General features: G+C 34.8%; 1 protein-coding gene across 2 annotated transcripts in view; it reads right to left on the bottom strand.

Annotated features, from left to right (window-relative positions):
• The window catches only part of LOC142353633 (neuronal acetylcholine receptor subunit eat-2-like), a 76163-nt gene that overhangs the window by 26388 nt on the left and 28948 nt on the right, over nt 1-20827 (bottom strand). The window contains exons 3-4 of one of the 2 annotated variants that reach the window (XM_075405928.1): nt 6974-7124; nt 4563-4580 (exon numbers count right to left, since the gene is read on the bottom strand). In XM_075405928.1, coding sequence (XP_075262043.1) covers nt 4563-4580; nt 6974-7124 — 169 coding nt within the window. The remainder of the gene's footprint in view (nt 1-4562; nt 4581-6973; nt 7125-20827) is intronic. The other variant, XM_075405929.1, reaches the window with a different exon arrangement.

Below are 20827 nucleotides of genomic sequence, written 5' to 3'. Positions count from 1 at the left end.
TTAGTTTAATTTGAAAAATCTGTAAGTTTTGTATCCTGCAGATCACTAAGAGCATCAAACGAGGATATCACTCTTGAAGAACTAACAATATGCAGTAGAAAAAAAGATCCAGGTTTTTGCTGCCGCAAAATGCTCAGTCAAATTGCTTAATGTGATAAACTTTAATTAATTTGGTGCAGGAAAAAATTGCTCTTGCTTTTTAATTAAAACTTTATTGTAGTATTTAGAGGTAAACTAATTGGTTGAATTAAACGCTTTAAGTTTTAGTTATCCTTTTTTTAGTTATGCTAACGAATGGTGCGATCAATCGTTGAAAAACGTAGATGTAACCTCTAAACAAAACGTTTTTTGATACCTGGTTTAAATTATCAACCCTTGTCGACTTTCGAACTATTACATCATTACAAGGGTGAAATCTGATAATCCGTTGTGAAATTAGTAACAGTTCTTAACAGAGGAAAATGTTTCAGAAAACATCACTTCACATTTAAAGCTGTTCAACGTTTTTTATCTGAATAACAAAAAGTTGTCTTACTCTTAAAGACAAAGGAAAAAAATACGCTGAAAACTGATGATCACTCTCGAGAAATTTATAAAAACAAATTAATTAGTGTGGAAGTAATCACAGACAATTCCAATAAAAAATTTCGCTACATAAAACCAGTAATTAACATTAATTGTACTGTTGTCCAATAGAATGGGCTGAGCGAAATTAGTCAAAAACGTGACCAAAAGAGTTTGTTTTGTTCGATTTTTTTGACACCTATTGAATCGGAAAATCACGAAGTCGTACTAGTACTGTATTTGATTTCTTTCAGTTTGTGCTAAGATCATAATTGTTCCTAGTTGATTCCATTACGGTTTCCTTGGTAACAAAATATGATACTATGTATTTACAAGAATTTTAGAGCATCGTCCAACGGAAGTAAACTGTTTTCATTAGTTTCCTTCCGCAATCATTTTTAAGATTTCCTGAACTAAAATCATATATCAGGTTGTTGACTTCAACAACTTTTCAGTGTGAATCCTTCCATTCATCATATACAATCTTTTTGGATCCATGTTAAGATCGTGCTAAGAAATATTTGTCATAAAAATATTTGTCATATACGATTCTTCTATCAATTGTAATTTTTATTAATCTATCAGAAGCAAGTATAATTTTAGAACTCAACATGAATTTCTAAAAAAAGCTTTTACTTTTCGGACAATCTACACCGTAATAAAAATTTTTGCTCTTTCGCAGACAAATTTATTGCTCGAAACAAACAGCTAGGGGAACAGAATTGATAACTTGTTTCATAAACTTGTCTAAAAACTTGTAAAAAAGTTAATTTTGTTAACTATAGCTGGCATTTTTATGTCATGTGTCTGTACCATTGTATAACCTTAGGTTATGTTAAATGATCTCAAACTTTTAATACAAAATTATACCGTTTTAGGCGGCAGCTTGTTATTGAGCAAACTTAGTGGCTTCGTTCTCAAACATTGTGACATTTATTAGCATCATATCTCTATCCCTCCTTCAGTTATAAACAGATAAACTTGTATTCACCACGAAAAGTTCATCCTTTTATTTGCAGGAAAACAGCGTGAGAAATTTGTCCATAACAAAAACAACAAACTTTTCTCATCGTCTTTTGGCGCCAGTGTGAATATGGTTTGTTGAGGCATATAAGGTCACATCTCAAAAAGGAGAAAAAAAAGGGGAAAAAGTGACAAAAATGGAGAAAAAAGAGCAAAAATTAGTGTCAGTTTCAATTATCTAAAGCGGTGAGAATAATTCTTTATTATCCATGAATGATAAATTCAATTTATTCATTCACGGTCACACATAATGTTGAGTTTAAAACGATGAGTTTATAATGTTGAGTTTGAAAAGAAATTAACGTATTTAGAATAGTGTTATCTTTTCCCGAACCCAGAACATGCATATAATTACTAACATTTTCTTTTACCGAAAAAATTCCACCAACATAACACGTCACAGTGGCCCAGTGTTTTCAAAGGGGGCAAAAAAATCCATATTTCCAATTTGCCAGGAATAATATTAATAACTGTTTTTGTATCATATCGGGGCTGCTTTCCAGATTAGAATGGGGCCACTGCAAAACACGGGCTGGGCAAAAAACAATCCATTTAAAATTCCCCACAAATCACAAAAAGGTAAAAATTACGTCAGGAATTTTGATTTCTTTCTCGTAAATTTGGGATTTTATCTCAACCAAAATATCAATATATACCTCTCGTGTGTAATGTTATCAGCGCGTTGTTCCATTAAAATGATACCTCATCCAGAAAGATATGAACTTTTTTCAATTGAGACAAATGCAAATCAAAAAATTTCGGTCACGGGTGAAATATTTAAGTGTTCCAACTTGCGCTTGATGAAAGTGCAAATAAGAAGAGAGAGAGAGAGAGAGAGAGAGAGAAAATTTTTCAGAAGTTTCAAATATATAAATATTCATATTAAGGTTGAGCAGATATTATTAACTGCAACGAGTTAATATATTTTTGTGACGCAGCGCTTTTCGTAAACTGTGTTGAAATATCCACGCCGGCGCTTTTTAGGTGGTCTGTTTAATTTAAATTTTTCCTTTCTTAGTGACCGGAAAAAGCATTCATATAAGCTTTCAGTGCATCAAAATGAAAAAGCGAATAATATTTTTAGTATATATCTCAGATTTTCAACAAATTTTGCAGAATATGGCATGGACAAATTTCAATTACGGGATAAAATTTTGATGAGATATTTCGCCAGCAGTTAATGCTGATTTAACGAGACATATGCACAGACAGCTGACCATATTTAAACCCAAATAATTCTAAGCGTTTTGAGAATGAGTTTTCGTGTTAAAAGTTTGTAGGGCGCAATGATTTAGAGTTGAAAAGATAGTGTTGAAACAGGGGGTCAGGGTAATTGAATTGGGGGGGGGGGGGGGGGGGGGGAGAGGTGAGACCGGCCTAATGGTTAAGTTAATGACCGAATCTTAGCTACTACTGCCGTCAAGTATAAGCAATATAAGTTCATAGGTCGAGAAGTCCTTGTGTTGAGGGTTTTAGACATTTCACATTTAAAAATGACATGATCAGAGTCTGGAAATTGAAGGCACAGAATGAGAATGTCATGATTCAGTAACTATGGCTATGATCTTTCTATGATCAGAGAATGAAAAGATGTCGATATAAATGACTCACCTTTCCAAGGGCCGTCCCAAATTCTATTCTACTCAGTTTTTGTTTCTTTCCTACGGAAAACATATTTCCTCTACGATGAAAGACAAACAATTTTTGTGGCAGTTGACATCGATGATGGATATTATCCATTAAAATGAAGGAAACAGTAAACAGCTGTGGAAATATTGACTGTGAAGTATTTAGAGATAAGAGTTAATATAAATATCGATATTGACACCCGTACCTGACTATTAGAGAAAATCAGTACTGAACCTGGAAAAATCAGTACTGAATTTAAGAGATAATCAGTACTGAATCACGAGAAATCAGTACTGAATTTAAGAGATAATCAGTACTGAATCACGAGAAATCCGTACTGAATTTAAGATATAATCAGTACTGAATCACGAGAAATCAGTACTGAATTTACGAGATAATCAGTACAGAATCAGGAAAAATCAGTTCTGAATTTAAGAGATAATCAGTACTGAATCACCAGAAATCAGTACTGTATTGAAGAGAGAATCAGTACTGATTCAGAAAAAAATCATCGCAAACTGAGTCATAACGGAATCAATGCTGAATCAGAATGTTCATAACAATTTCATTCCTGGTCGTAAACTAAGAAATTCTGTTCATGATTTCTGTTAGATTATCAGTTAGGTTTAATCAGAAGCTAGGTTCAATACAAAGTATCTAAAAAAGGTATAATCGGATGACTGAAATTAGTCTGAATCAGAGATATAGCCTCTTTTAAATTTCCGCAGATCAGTGAATTAGACGAATCTGAATTCTGTAATGTTCTCTGATTCAGAAAGAGCCAAAATATCGGCTCCACCTCAAATGTCTAAATTATCTCTGAATTATAGTAAAATGTTAAATTTCAGCTCGGAAACTTTTCGGAGTAAATCTACCCGAGTTGGGTTTGATGTTAATCTTGCAAGATTTCATTGCAAGATTAATAATTGTGTTGCAAGGGTCTTGCAGTATTAGATCCAAAATTTGCAAGATTCTTGCAAGATTAAAATCCCAAATTCAGACTATAGTTTTTTTCTGATTTGACAGGTACGGGTGCAAACAATCAATCAAACAAACAAACAAGCACAATAAAGAGGTGTGTATTTGTGTGTCGTACGCAGTAAACATGGAAAACAAACAGGATAGCGTGTGAATAATTATGACGAAGCACTTTCAAGGTTGTGAGTAGGCGAACGAGGGGGGGGGGGGGGATGGTGCCGGGGGGAGGGGGGTAGGTGTGATCAAAGTCACCGTACCCTTACCCCCACCCTTTTGGTCTTTTGGTTCAAGATATTCGAAATAACTCCTCAAAGCTACCACAACGAAGTATATTAAATTATCTTTATAGATGTTAACTTTATACTGACCTTTGGCTACATTCGTGTCTAAAATGCGGATGCAGGCATGAATTATAAGCAAATTGTTTACAATTATAAACATACACAAACATATTGGGTGAAAAAGGCGGAAACAGTTTGGAATTGTCATTGTTCACTGCAGCCGCAAATGAAAAATCACCCATGTCGAGGTCCACCCATGTGGGGTGTGTGTGTGTGTGTGGGGGGGGGGGGGGTTGAGACGGAAAAGAGCCAAATATTTAACAAGCAAAGAGTCCGCCCTGAAGAATTCAGGAAAAAATTTCGATTTAAAAAGTACATTTCAGTTTTTGAATAAAAAAATTCAACCCTTAATAAAGGTAAGGGCATTCAATTTCCCCCCGTAGTCTGTACATTCTATTCTTTCCCCATATGAACAAAATCCTTTCCGAATATTTATTCACTTTACGTCATCATATTTCTCCCTTCGTCGCCTCGACACGGGTGAATTCAATTCAACTTAAAGAAGCTAGCTTGTAATGTCATTTTGAAAACTTTCAGCAGCGATATATTGTTTTTCAGTCCGGTAATCGTGCCAGTTGATTGCAGTTACAGAGCAAAAAACATTGTGACACATTTAATCGGATTGCTGAAATTTGTTAACTATCTGTAATAGAACAAACAGATTAGTTCATTGATATAGTTGTCCAGTTTCTGCTTAGAATTATTGTCATGAAAATGTCGATATGTTCGGTCTCTTAGATTTGATATGTTCAGTTTCTTTTATTCAGTATCTTTGAATTTAAACATAAGATAATCCTCGGTTTGTTCGGGTTCTTGGATTCCATATATTCAGTTCCTAACGTAATAAACGTTTGGGATGTTCATTTTCTTAGATTTGGGATGTTTGGTCGAAAATGGTCGGTTTTTTGTACAAAATTCAGATTTTTGATCATAATGTATTCAAATGCAACGATGACTTTCTAATTTCAAGAGTTTCAAACGTATCTCGTATCTCCTGGAGAAAGTTTCTCCGAAACAATTTAGTTGAAGACAAATTTTTTTGTCTGTTTTTAAGTTGAAAATTTAACACACTTACCGAACATTGACGTGGGATTTAGTTAACACATACTCAATGACTGTTGATATGATAAGATGGCTTTAGAGATTCTGAATTAAGAATAACAAATTAAATTCATGATTTGAGACAAATTCATTAGCCACGCAAATTAAACAAAAATTGTATCGAAAAAGCAATTCTACCGCCGGTATGTGTGCATATTGGTGCATTACATCAGTATATGAATCCTAAATAAAAGCGGGAAATCGATCCCCCTATGCGCCACAGCTGTCTTGAAAAATCAGACATAGCAGGTATGTGCCCAATTATTCTCCTCTTTTTCTAGTTTTAACTTAATTCAATTTCTTAATATACTTTTCCCCTCTTTTTCCCATCCCGGACATCAAAAAAATTCTCTTATTGACCCTTACGCATAATAACGACCACTAACAACAGCAACCGCGGCTTGCCAGAGCTACTCAACAACAAGAATACACAATCTTGAAAAGCCAGTAAAGATCCTTCACGGTGTTTAAAATGGCTCAGTACCCCTGAAACAGCACAGAGTTTAGAGCCAATGACTCAAATTCAAAGCTAAAATCAAAACTAAAACTTTTGAAACTCCTATTGTAATAAAAATGACTGTTAACGGTTGAACATGAATTTTCCTGCTTAATTGATATGATAATTAGCAAGTGAGTTTCGTGGTTCCGAATTTTCTTATATGTTATTTTCTCATGATTTCATTTTGTTTGAAAGCAACTATACCGGCAGTTTCTAACGCTTAAAGCTGAACATACCAAAGAAGAAACTGAACACACTGACGAGTATCTATTGGTTAAAACCAAACAAAATAAGTCTGAGAAACCGAACAAACCAACAATCTCTTACGATTTAAAAAAAACCGAATTGGTATCAGTCAAATTTCAAGAAACCAAAACCGCCCATTTTTTCAGTTTCTTGAAATAGGTCGCATTTTGGTATTATTTTGATCTTTATTTCAGAAATTGAAGAAAGGTTTGAGTTTTTGGTGCAGAGTTTTGCTTTTGAGCTTTTATTACGTCTGTCAGAAGTGTTCATTTTTTGCTTTTTTGGTTATTTTACTATCTCTAACTCGGTCACAGGCACTTTGGTACCTTGCAACTTTTAATACTGGGATCAAAAAATTACAGGCAATGAAAGTAAGATTTTTTGTCAACCGATGTTTTGGCTGTGGATTTGTAAATATTTATGGCGAGACAAGTTGTTGCAGCAGATACATTTTAATCAGTGACGGTAATGAAGCAACATTTCTCAATCGGTTCCTCAAACCCGCAATCGAATAGCGTTGTTCACTTTCAGTCAGGGTAACCATAAACAGATGCCAAATAAAAAGAGAAACAGAAATCATAATACTTGATACCTTTATACGTGATGTATGCGCCCTCGAAGTTCTCAACGTCAAACACTGAGCTGGGCTGGAAGAACTTCATATCAGCTGCGCCCTCTTCTTTCGGTCGGATGTCAATCTCGGAGGCGAAATGGGCCCAAGAGCCCACTTCGAACGAGCAGCTCTGAAAAAAAGGATAATATGAGCACTTTTTGTGGCTGTGTTGAGACCATGACGTCACAAACACTTCGAAAGTTTTTCCCAATCTTTTTGACAATTTTTCCGCTTTTTGGCATTTTTGCAATTTTTATGACATTGTGTTTTTTATTTGTCTATGATTGGGTTTAGAGTTTAGTTTTCAGGTCTTGGCTATTTTTACTTGCCAAGTCTTGACCAACACCTGGTTGAGACTTGCAAGACTAGGTCATGGATTTACACCTGCCCCGTCTCGGATAAATCAAATACTAAATTCAGATATGCCTGGTTTTTTTCAAGACTTGGATTAAAATTGCAGGACTCGGCCGGGATTTGAAAAAAAACTGATAACAATAGAAAAAAGAGACATGATAGTAGTTCTGTGTCAAAACCGATATTGTATTTCCGACAAGAATTATCGCGATTTCTGAGCAATTTTACGTTAACATTCTTATCCTATTTTAAAATATGGAGAACTTATTGACCAGTCAGTCCATCAGAAAGCAATATTCCCATTTTCTAAATTTTGATTGGCCAGCAGTAAAATTCCTATAATTTGGTACGTGTGCCATTTTCACTAGCGCCATTCCATCCATATTGCAAACTTGGTGCAATTTCAATTCGTCCATTTGATTTTCTTTTATTATATATGCCACTTAAAGATATGAGAGTAGATAAATTCAAACGCAGATACTGATTTCTAATTCGTTTGAGTTAGCATGATTAATATATTATAAACATAAACGTACTACCCTTCCACCCATAAGCTGCATAACATTCACAGTCTGTACAATTATATTCAAAAAATTGTTTCCAACTGGTTTATCTTTTATCTATAATCCCTATACCTATGCTCATAGAGAATCAGTACTCAATAAAAAAAATACAGAAAATTCTGTTTTTAGTACTGATTCAAAATGAATTCAGAAGCAATTCTGAACATCTCTGATTCAAACAAAAATTCAGATTCATTTCATATATAGCGTACATTTTCAAAAGCTTACAACGTAACCTCTAACTTACAACCAAGTTTGAAGAAAAGTGAAGTGACTCATTTAATAAAACTTCAAAAATTTAAAGTGAATTTCGATTCTAGACTTTCTAAAGTGAACTCTGAGTTTTTAAGTTTTGTGTTTTAATCAGAATCATCTAAGCTATCCCTAGTTGAGAATGGATTGTTATCTTGTAGGAATATGGCAGATTCTGGCAGATTCCTACAAAACGATGCATCTTCTGCTAGAAATATCTGACAGATTCCTACAAGCTAACAATTTTTATGCCAGAAGTTTACGAGATAACCGTTTTCCTGCCAGATTTATACAATATAATCATTTTTTGCCAGATTACTACAATATAACCATTTATGTGCCTGGGTCTTACAAGATAAATAATTTCTGTCAAATTAACAAAATATATAACAATTTTCTGGTAAGATTCCTGTATATTAAAACTTTTATGGGAATACCATAGATTCTTCTCACTTATAACGCTAATTGAGCTTGTAATGTATACTCGCAATCATTATTTAAAATATTCGAAAAACTTGTGAAAGGCGTTTGTTGTAATTATTCGTATTTCATTGAGACACTTAAAGTACGTCGTGTACTCTACGTGAAATGTAAACAAATAACAAATTTGGAAAAGCAACTCACTAAACTATCACATCTAGCACTTTTCATCGAGCACGGTTTAATGTTTCCTCAAAAATTTTTTATTCTTTAAAAAGATCAACAAGACAACTGTATTGGTAATAATTTTCTGAGATAATTTGAGTAGATTAGATATTATTAATCAATTGAAATGCAGCTCAGCCAGAACGAACTCTTACTCTTCTATCAGAATCTGAATCTTTCAAGATAACCGTTTTTCTGCCAGAATCTTGCAGGATAGCTATTCTTCGGGCATATTCTGCCTTATAATCATTTTTTCGGCAGATTCTGTCAGATAAACCGCTTTCTGGCAGAATCTCACAAGATTATCTGGCCGATTTTGGAAGATAACCATCTATCTATCAGAATCTGACAGATTCCTGCAAGATAACCATCCGGTCTCAATTGGAGACTTTTCATCTTCCACTAATTCAGAATTAAATTTTGAGGGTTGGCAAATTTTTCTAAAATGACCAAGCGCAGTCTTAATTGAACATTTCGATGCCTCATTGCAAAAATAAATCATTATCACAAGAACACTTTCAAGTCAAATTAGCATGATATTTTAAGACGTCAGGTAATGACAGGAAACATACTAGGCGGATTATTATTTTTAGAAGAGCGAACGAGAGAGAGAGAGAGAGAGAGAGAGAGAGAGAGAAATATGGCTACTTATTAATAAATTAGTGCTTCTAATACTATTAATGTGTCCTGGTTAAGTATTTTCAATATGGAAATGATCTTCTCAAATCGTCCCTCAGTTTGGCAGACTAATTTATTCAGGCGTGATCTAGATTGATTGTTCTTGTGTCACTTGTTACACCTACTCGTTCTAAGAGATGCTCTTTAATGATCAACATGTTTTCTGTATGAGAGCATGTATTACCATAATTGGGATCAGAGGTTAGGCCAAACTCTCAAGTCTTTCCACGCCCAAAATTTTCCATGTTCAAACAAGTAAGAAACGTTTGAAAAAATTTAAGAAGTCTTATGTCCTATTAAGTTCAAAAAATTAAAAAAGTTCAAAAAGTTCCAAAAGATCAAAAATTTCTGTTCTCAAGTTTTTTTTATTTCGTTTACAGCTGTCACCAGAAAATGAGCAAAATGTGCTCTATTACAACATCTATTTCAAAATCGTAGAATCAGAGAAAACCCCCCTTCCCCCCCCCCCCCCCCCCCCCCCGCTTTGTTCATAAAAGACGGATCAAAGTTGAACAGTTGTGGTCATTCGCAAGGAGTACACAAAATAAAAAAAACTTAATTTAGGTCCAATTAAATTTGAATTACTGAGCTCAACCGAGCAATTATTGCTACTGATAATAATTAACAAGCATCAAAAACTGGGATCTTTTCCGTTTATCTTATCTTTTCCACCCCCCCCCCCCCCCCCGTACGTTATGTGCCTCCCAGTTACATAACACGTGTCATTACATAGTAAATCATTATGTAAAATTACGGCACGTGCGTCGGGGGGGGGGGTGCAAATAATATGCCCCCACTAAGCTGGGAGGGCACAAACGGAAAAGATCCAAAAATTTATATAATCAAATTGGCTATGCAAGACAAACAGATCTTTTCAAGAAACAATTAAGATTTTGAAATCATTGGTGATGAAGCAAAGCGTTCGGCATTTATAGATTGAAAAATTTTACCCCGATATAAAAAAATGATAGCCTTTTTATACGAGACTATTAATATCTGTAGTTAATATCAACCATTTTGTCAATTTTGAAAAGCTTGATAAAAATGATGTTTTTTTAAAAAAAACTCAAAAATAACATGTTTTTTTAAATTGCGTGTTATTTTGAACTCGTATTTCACCAAATTTATATTTATTTTACATTTAATGTAATTGATGTTTAGAGTTAGACCATGATTAAAGTCATGTTTTAAACTCAATCGTGATTTTTTTGTGTGAACAATCTCCTTTTTGTTCACAGGATGGTAATTGTCTGACTTGGGAACAGAATTTCCCGTCTGAAGTACTTAATGACGCAATACAGTATGCAGAATAGATTAAAAGAAATTAAACAGGAAATATCAAGTCACACTCCTAGTACGATTAATAGGGAAAATTGCACTTTTTAAAACATAAAAATGTGCTTATGATAAAAAAGCAGCTATAATTGTTACAAAATTAAAGCGCATTAGTTCACACGCAAAGCAACGAGTAATTGGTCACTAAAACGGTAAAATAGTCAACACAAATGTTTTCAACGTATCAGAGTGAATTTTTTTGTGACAGGGAAAACTTAACTCTTGGGGAGATTTTTTGACATCCGATATTGTCAGTCGAGATAAATTGAAATCTCAAAGTTTTGCAATACATTTTCGGTTAAAAAAATGAACTTTGAAGATTAGAATCAAAAACAGAGTCCTTGCAAAGTTTTAATAGAAACTTCTTTATAATAAGATTGTTTTTTTCTCCGCATATTTAAGAAACAAGACAGCTCGTGCAAGGCTCTGTGTAGCACAATGTTCCATTACACATCTCAAGTTTTTCACCAAAATTGTTTTTAGTTTTTTTTCTTCTGAAATACTGATATTTTTGCACTATTAGCTTAACAACAAATAAAGGAAAGGAACCAAAAAAATCTTTAAAAAAAGTTGAACTAGTTTTGTTCAACTAGAAAGAAAGATAGAACCCGTATTCATTGAGTCCATGCTACAAGTTGGTTGAAAAAGAAAAAAAAATTGGTCAAATATTCAAAATTCACTGGTTTCCATTGAAATAAAGAACATTAAGTATATGAGAGCATTAAGGTGTCAACTGATGGTTATAGACAAGTTCACCTATACTTCTTCAGGGAACCAATTTGATCTTTGGGCAACTAAAAAATAACAAATGCTAAGGAAACTCAAAAAGCCATTAATGATTTACTGAAACAGCGAGGGAGCCATAAAAACAATGAGTTATTCTCTGAGAACGTATTATATAATGAAATCTTTCAAAGAGCAACCTTCACTTGAAAACTGATTTGTCTGTGATTGAGATGAAGAAAAATTGTGATAACAAACAACACTTATATAATTTTATTATGTCAATGAAAATTTCAATTGCTAAAAACCAATATGTTTAATGATTTTAGCAATTGCTCAATATGTTATCTCCGCAAAAAGTTAAAATGACATCGGAGAAATTTGCATATTTTGCATTGAAGCCACGAATCTATGATTTCAATATCTCCTAAATAAAATCCATTCTTATCTCAGCTGATAACAAAATATTCTCTGCAGTTTTCATTCTTTAAACGTAAACTCTACAGAGGGGAAACATAGCAAGCACTGGTCATCACTTAACATAAATGAACTCTTCATAAGATCAAAGCAATCAATCAACAATATTGATTATATTTTGTCGCTCGCTTTGTGAGGCACACTGTTTAGCGATATACACAAATCACCCCAACAATTGACTTACTCAATTGTATAATTGAAACTTAATCTCTCAGTCACAGCAGCCTTGATGAAGAAATTGACTATGGTTTCAAAAACGCACAACAGAAGAAAGCAAACTTTTTTCCAGCGAAACTTTTACAAAATACCTAGCAAAAAAGGTCAACTCGATCAGATACATAAAATTTGGATTGCAGAAGCAACTTTGGCTGAATTGGGGTTGCTCAAAATTTAAATCAAGAATAATGGTCAATGTCGTGCAACAATCAAGTCAGAAGTGAAACTTGAAAAAACATTGACTTTTGTCCTTATCGCAACCAAAACGAGTTGGTTGTTCCCGCAACTTAAAACTGAAAAAAAAACTTAACAAACTGTCTAGAACAATGTAATTGAATCCTTATCTACATTCTCTTACATTTTATGGTTTACCCCTCGTTCAAAGAACAAAAACCTTCTTTCCCCAAAACAATTTTGAGGACAAAAGTCTCCCCTGTTACCGGCAAATAGTTTCTTTGTTCCAAAACTTGTGCGACGCACTGAAGAGAGCATCAGCGGTCAGTGCAACCATCAAGTGCCGAGCACAGTAAACGGAACCCGAAAGCTGGCAGCCGGTCAAGACAAAGAAAAGACACAGAAAAGACACAGAAAAGACACAGAAAAGACACAAAAAAAAGACAAGCAATTTTTTCAGCGACGAAGCCAAGTTTGGGTTACAAACGTCACCCCGACGAGAGGATCAAGTTTTTTTTTACTGGTTTCAGACGTCACCAGCAGAAGTCCACCCGAGGTCTCAGACGTTACCTCTGATGTCCTGTTCCCCGTTTAGAGCCATCCAAAATCTCTATTTTTTTTTTCGACAAAAAGCCTCCAAAAAATTGATATTTATTCCCCAAAAAAGCTTATTTGTTACTATAACACCTCGATTCAAAAACCTCGACTTGTTTCATTATTTTCAAAGCGAGTTAAGGCCATTTTCTCATTTCTAAAGAAAAATCTGCGAAAAAAAAACACAAAAATCAGAAATGTTCCTTAAATCAGAAAATTCAAAAAACACAATTTAGTTTTCTGACTACATATCCGTTTCAATTGAGGAAAAAACTGTTAAACCACTCTTTTGAGTTAATTTGTAATCAAACAGAAAGCTATTTGCATCGATATATCCAATCAGTATCATATAAATAAGAAATGTCGGAGAAAATTTTTTGAATTCAGAAAATTCAAAAAACACAATTTAGTTTTCTGACTACATATCCGTTTCAATTGCAGAAAAAACTATTAAACCACTCTTTTGAACTCATTTGTAAACAAACACAAAGCTATTTGCATCGATATATCCAATCAGTATCATATAAATAAGAAATGTCAGAGAAAATTTTTTGAATTCAGAAAATGCAAAAAACAATTTAGTTTCTGACTACATATCCGTTTCAATTGCGGAAAAAACTATTAAACCACTCTTTTGAATTGGTTTTTAATCAAACAGAAAGCTATTTGCATCGATATATCCAATAAGTATCATATAAATAAGAAATGTCGGAGAAAAATTTTTGAATTCAGAAAATTCAAAAAACACAATTTAGTTTTCTGACTACATATCCGTTTCAATTGCGGAAAAAACTATTAAACCACTCTTTTGAATTGGTTTTTAATCAAACAGAAAGCTATTTGCATCGATATATCCAATAAGTATCATATAAATAAGAAATGTCGGAGAAAAATTTTTGAATTCAGAAAATTCAAAAAACACAATTTAGTTTTCTGACTACCTATCCGTTTCAATTGCGGAAAAAACTACTAAACCACTCTTCTGAATTAATTTTTGATCAAACAAAAAGCCACTTTGATCGATATATCACATCGGTATCATATCAATGAGAAATGTTAGAAAAAATTTTTTTGAATTCAGAAAACTCAAAAAAAAAAAATTTAGTTTTCTGATTACATATCCACTTGAATTAAGGAAAAAACTAATAAAACACTCTTCTGAATTAATTTTAATTTTCGATTAAACAAAAAGCCACTTCGATCGATATATCACACCAGCATCATATCAATAAGAAATGTCGGAGAAAATTTTTTGAATTCAGAAAATTCAAAAAACACAATTTAGTTTTCTGACTACATATCCGTTTCAATTGCAGAAAAAACTATTAAACCACTCTTTTGAACTCATTTGTAAACAAACACAAAGCTATTTGCATCGATATATCCAATCAGTATCATATAAATAAGAAATGTCAGAGAAAATTTTTTGAATTCAGAAAATGCAAAAAACAATTTAGTTTCTGACTACATATCCGTTTCAATTGCGGAAAAAACTATTAAACCACTCTTTTGAATTGGTTTTTAATCAAACAGAAAGCTATTTGCATCGATATATCCAATAAGTATCATATAAATAAGAAATGTCGGAGAAAAATTTTTGAATTCAGAAAATTCAAAAAACACAATTTAATTTTCTGACTACATATCCGTTTGAATTGCGGAAAAAACTATTAGACCACTCTTTTGAACTCATTTGTAAACAAACACAAAGCTATTTGCATCGATATATCCAATCAGTATCATATAAATAAGAAATGTCAGAGAAAATTTTTTGAATTCAGAAAATGCAAAAAACAATTTAGTTTCTGACTACATATCCGTTTCAATTGCGGAAAAAACTATTAAACCACTCTTTTGAACTCATTTGTAAACAAACACAAAGCTATTTGCATCGATATATCCAATCAGTATCATATAAATAAGAAATGTCAGAAAAAATTTTGTTGATTTAAGAAAATTCAAAAAACACAATTTAATTTTCTGACTACATATCCGTTCGAATTGCGGAAAAAACTATTAGACCACTCTTTTGAACTCATTTGTAAACAAACACAAAGCTATTTGCATCGATATATCCAATCAGTATCATATAAATAAGAAATGTCAGAGAAAATTTTTTGAATTCAGAAAATGCAAAAAACAATTTAGTTTCTGACTACATATCCGTTTCAATTGCGGAAAAAACTATTAAACCACTCTTTTGAACTCATTTGTAAACAAACACAAAGCTATTTGCATCGATATATCCAATCAGTATCATATAAATAAGAAATGTCAGAAAAAATTTTGTTGATTTAAGAAAATTCAAAAAACACAATTTAGTTTTCTCAATCCATATCCGTTTCAATTGCGGAATAAACCAATAAAACACTCTCTTGAAATAGTTTGCAGTCAAACAGAAAGCCATTTCCGTAGATTTATCCAATCAGTGTCATATAAATGAGAAATATCAGAAAAAAATTTTTGAATTCAGAAAATTCAAAAACACAAGTTAGTTTTCTGACGACATATTCATTTGATTTCCCAAATAAACCACTAAACAAACCCCTAAGACACGTCATTGCCAGTCAGTTTGATAGTTTCAACTGTATAGGGAAGTAAATAGAAAGTCCTTAGGCGCCACACCAAATATCAAAACTTTCATTTGACGAAAATAAATACCATTTTAATTTTTTTTGGAAAATACGTCCAAACTTAATTTTTTGCTGAAGTCCTCGGTCTCAGACGTTGCCGTCTCCGAAGTCCCTTTATCCCTATTGGTTTCAGGCGTTACCCTTAGCAGAAGAGGAGTTTTCGAAGAAAATTGATTCCAGTAGTCACCAGAAATTTTGATATTTTTTTCCTACTCTCAGTTATTTTGAAAGGCAGTTCTCAGACAATATCTGTCGGAGAGAGCTTTGAAAGTTTAGTAGAGTCAATGCATATTAAAGATAACGAAGGAAGAGTGAAAAACAACAGATAAAGCCACACAGTTTTAAAGAAAACGAAAAAGTTTTTGCAAAACCCGAAAAAAGTCAATACACCAAAGAGATCCAAAGATCTCCACAACATGACTCGCCTCTGCAATTTTCTAGCATTCAGTAGCCCCTCTGTAACTCTTGTTGCCTAAACGTATCGTACTTTTACAAATTTCTTATCTTTAGCCGTCACAACAACAATAAACTGCTAGAAAAAGAACAGGTTTCAAAGTTATAAATTCGCAAAAAACTGTGAGAGTTAATTTTAATCATAGTGCTCGGTTAGGGTTAGGAAGCTGAGGAAAGTTTCTTGAGTAGCTTTATAAGCTTGGTAATTTATTCGAATTTGAGAGAAACAGAGGAGTTTATTGAAGTTTTCAAGAAAAAAGGAGTTTAATGTAACAATTAATTGAACTCTGTTCTAATATTGGTTCAACTGCATAATTGTAGCAAGGCACAGTTTTCCTGTAAACCACAGTAGCCACACACACTAGTTCAAACAGTTAACCCCAGCTATTTAAACGAAACTTGTGTTAATTCAACAAAAAACAAGCAATTATTTAGGTTTGTTGAACGAAAAACGATTAAAACGCGCGAACTTTCGGAAAAGCTTTTAGGTTTTTTAGTGCAAAAAGCTAGATTTAGCACACAAAACACATCCTAGGACATCAATTTTACGAAAAGTTACGTCGCTGGTCTTTTGAACAAGAAAAAACTGGAATCATTAGCATTCAAACCTCAGACAACGCTTTTTCAAATCAAAAATTTGCGTCGCTCCGGTTCTCAAAGCCGTTCTTCACCTTCAGTAACGAGCTGCTTCACCAACAGCTTCAACAGTCAGCTTCAACAAAGCAACAGCCACCAAGATGTCGAAGCAGAACAGCGCTGAATGTCAGTTTGCCATCAATATGTTCAAAGCGAAAGAAATGTCAATGAAGAAACTGCTCGATCTCCTTGAGAAAACTGTGGAGCAGAAAAGGAGTTTCCGATCATTGTCTTTGATGATCAACAAGATCAAAGGCCAGGAAGCGGAGCTCAAAAGACTCTCAGAGGAAATGATGAGACAGCAAACACATCAAAGTACTGCATCATCAATATTGAATAGGCAAACGACATTAATAACTCGACTCAAGGAATTGGAACTGCAAGTCGACCTCTTGGACGATGATGGCCAGCTCAGTCAGTCTTCCAGTCGCATTAGAGATGATGTCAGCATGATCTCCAGCAGAAGAAACGACGACAAGTTCCAGTGACGACAAGGAACGAATCCAGCATCAGCGCGATATAGAAGAAAAGCAGACAAGCAGTAACTTCATCAATCAGCCGCCCCCAATACCACCACGGCCAAGACAACCATCATTCATCATTTCTAAATTTCCGGCCTCATCATTTCTACAAACATCTAATGAACCAGACTTCAAATTCAACATTTGCTTGAAGCCCACCAAAGAAATCCTAAAAGGGAAGTTCATGAAAGTCTTCTAAAATCGAAAAATAACTTTGAAAACCAAATAAATGCTCCCAATCCTTTTCCCTACTTTGACAAAGATACCAGCCAGGAATTCACATCTCCAACAAAATTAAGGAAAGTTGAAATTGCCTCCACTCTGAAAAACAGACAGGTCAACGAAATTGAAACAGCTCAAATCAACTTGAGTGACAATTTTATTACGTCGCAGAACCTTTTGCCTCCAATCCAAAATTTGAACCTTTCAGGCAATCGCTCACTTTCAAACCCCTTCAATTTGGCTGATACAACTATCCAATTACATGCAGATGGTCTAGAGGAAACCTTTAATTTAAACTTGCCAAAGCAAAGAAACAATCAGGATTCATTTGCCAACAGAAATCCTCAATATCATAATTTTCCCAATGTGCAACAAAAATTTGGACCTTCTCAAGTTCACATAGGAACAAATGGATACCCCGAAAGTCAATTTTTGAACTGTGATCGGCAAAAGCTCCCTGCTTACCCACAGTGGCAAACAGAACCTCACATCTTCCAAGTAAAACTGATAAAATAGTCTTAGAAAACGACTGCCTACAATCCAATCAATGTATTAATCCTATAACTGGGGTACACTCCACAAGTGTCCCACCAATTACCATGCAACTCATGGAACAACCGCATCAAAATACCGTCTCAAATCCTGCAGCTCCTAATTTTCAGCCAAACCAGGTAGCTTCAGAATCAAACGTAATTGCAGCTCCTCTGCAATTTCCACAACCTGTGAACAGTCAACACGGGCTCGTCAGCACAGGTTTCTCAATTAATCAAAATATGGCAGAGCCCAGTCAGTTGTGTAACAACCAGTTTATTCCTGGCTCTCAACTTCAATCGAACCTTCAAGCCCCAGTAACTTCCACGATCCATGGCCCAATGTGCATTAATCAACAGCTAAATCCTGTTGGACAAAATCAGTTCAGCCAGCCTCTAATCAACCAGAGTTTACTAACCACTGTCAATCAACATATTAGCTCAGTACACTCGAACACTAATGGAACACAGGAAAGAGGAAATAATGATTTCAAACATTCAATCAAATTGCCACCTCTGAAACTTCAGAATTTCAATGGTAACCCTATCCACTTTCACGAGTGGATCAATAACTTCAACACAATGATTCACAACAACACTTCCATTACAGACACGCATCGTATAACCTACTTGCAGAATTCTGTAAGTGGGAAAGCAAAAGACTTGATTCATGCTTACTCCTGCTATCCATCTTATTATCAGACAGCACTGAATGAACTAATCCGACATTTCGGTGATCGTACTGTAGTTGTTAATGCGTCCATAAACCAGCTCGAAAACTGGCAAATGAACTTCCAAAACAAGCAAAGCTTCATTGCCTTTTCCTCATTTTTGAAAAGACTTGTGCAAGCCTTCCAATACCTTGGCTTTACAGCAGACCTCCAGTCTACAACACTCATTAAGAAAGCCAAAGAGAAAACACCACATCATCTTTTGGTTCTGAAATTCTGAAATGGACTGAACATTGTCTTACCGAGCTCAGCTCAGACCCGACTCTCGTCGATTTTCAACAATGGTTAGAGCTCCAAGCTCAAATCTACGACAAAGTGAGTCGAGAAAGCAATCAAAGAACCATCAGTTCTCAAGCCTCAAAGTTTGTCAACTCGAACAACCTACAAACCAAGCCATACAAAAGCAACCTCCCATTGTCAGTCAACAACGCATCAGCGGAAAACAATAGAAAACATTGGAACTTTGCGCCTCAGCAGAAACAACCGTCAACTTCACAAAACGTTCCAAATAAAACTTTTAACACAAAACGATCTTGCGAGAAGTGCAAACAAGAACACAGCATTGCCACTTGCCCTGAGTATCAGTTGTGCTCACCAGGTGATCGATACAACCTCGTCAGCCAAAGAAATTTGTGTACAAACTGCTTGAGCAACAAACACCACAAACAAACGTGCCCATCGCAAAAACGATGTCAAGTTTGCAGTGGATTCCACCACACAACTCTTCATGATCCTGCCAAGCAAATCAAACGCCCTACAGCAACCTTTTCTACTGAAGTTGTTTCTGGTAGCAATCCAACAGCTTCTTCTAGTAGTAACGATTCAAGTGAAAATCCAAATACATCTTCTCAACAGAAAAGTCAAACAACAAAGCCCCCAACAGCCGTTATGGCCAAACTTTCAACAACCAAAGCCATCAAAACGTGTAACGACGTAATTTAAACGGCAATGCAATAAACCAATCGTTCAGCATTAACCAGTGCTCAGAAACACCGAAAAATTGGTATGAGCAAATGCAGCTTATTCCGGTTTCATTCCTCAAGGGGGATAAAGCATTCGATACCTACGCCCTCATAGATCCCGGTAGCCAATTCAGCTTTGTATTGGACGCCATAGCTGAATTTCTTGAGCTTCCCCGTGAAACTCAACAGTCAGTACCACTACAATTTCTCAAAACTGAGAACAGCTTGTCCCTCTCAAAAATTGCTGAGCCAGTCACAATAACTCCATATAAGTCAACTGAAATATCGTTTGAACTCTCTCGAACGATCAGCAACCCGTCCCTGAACGTCGCAGCTGCAAAAATTTTTGAACTTAATCAAATTTGTGATGCCTTCAACAGTTTGCGCCACATACATTTCCCAAATATTGCCGATGGCAAAATCGGCGCCCTCCTCGGTGTTAATGCAATCGCATTCACCTACCCTACACATGTTATACCTGGCAATCAAATTCAACCGTTTGGCGTGAAAACTAAACTTGGTTGGACCCTCGCCTGTGAATATGAGGACCGTATCTCAGCAACCACTCAGCAGCCCACAAGTCACCAGAAGAAGAAATTTATTTTCCATGTGTCAAGAAACAGAACAGATGAACCCGGACTTGACGAACTTGTTCAACAGTTCTGGAGTATTGAAGCAGATGGCATTCAGAAGGACCGTGAACAAGTTTACACAAAACAAGAAGAACAAATTCTTGATATTTTGAAGAACTCTATCAATCAGAATGGTGAGAGATATGAAATCAAACTGCCCTGGAAATCAGAAATAAAGTTGGAAAACAACTTCTATTCTGCACTGAACCAAGTCAAAAGCCTCAACACACGCCTTCAGCGTAAACCTTTGTTGCAAGAAAATACAATAAGACTCTCTTGACAGACCTTGAGAAAAAATATGTCAAACCGGTGGAAATGCAAGATCCTCAACCAGACAGAATTTGGTACCTGCCACACCATCCTGTAGAAAATATCAACAAGCCAGGAAACGTCCGCCAAGTTGCAAATGCCGCTTCAAAATTCCGCGGCCAATCGCTTAATTCAAACCTTCTCACAGGACCCGATCTCCTTAATAACCTTTTAGGTGTCCTGATGAGATTTC

The sequence above is a fragment of the Convolutriloba macropyga genome, chromosome 14 (assembly GCF_964194025.1).
Source record: "Convolutriloba macropyga chromosome 14, txConMacr16.3, whole genome shotgun sequence".
Lineage (NCBI taxonomy): Eukaryota > Metazoa > Xenacoelomorpha > Acoela > Convolutidae > Convolutriloba > Convolutriloba macropyga.
The sequence above is the reverse complement of the archived record's forward strand: the minus strand, read 5'-3'. Positions and strand labels throughout refer to the sequence as shown.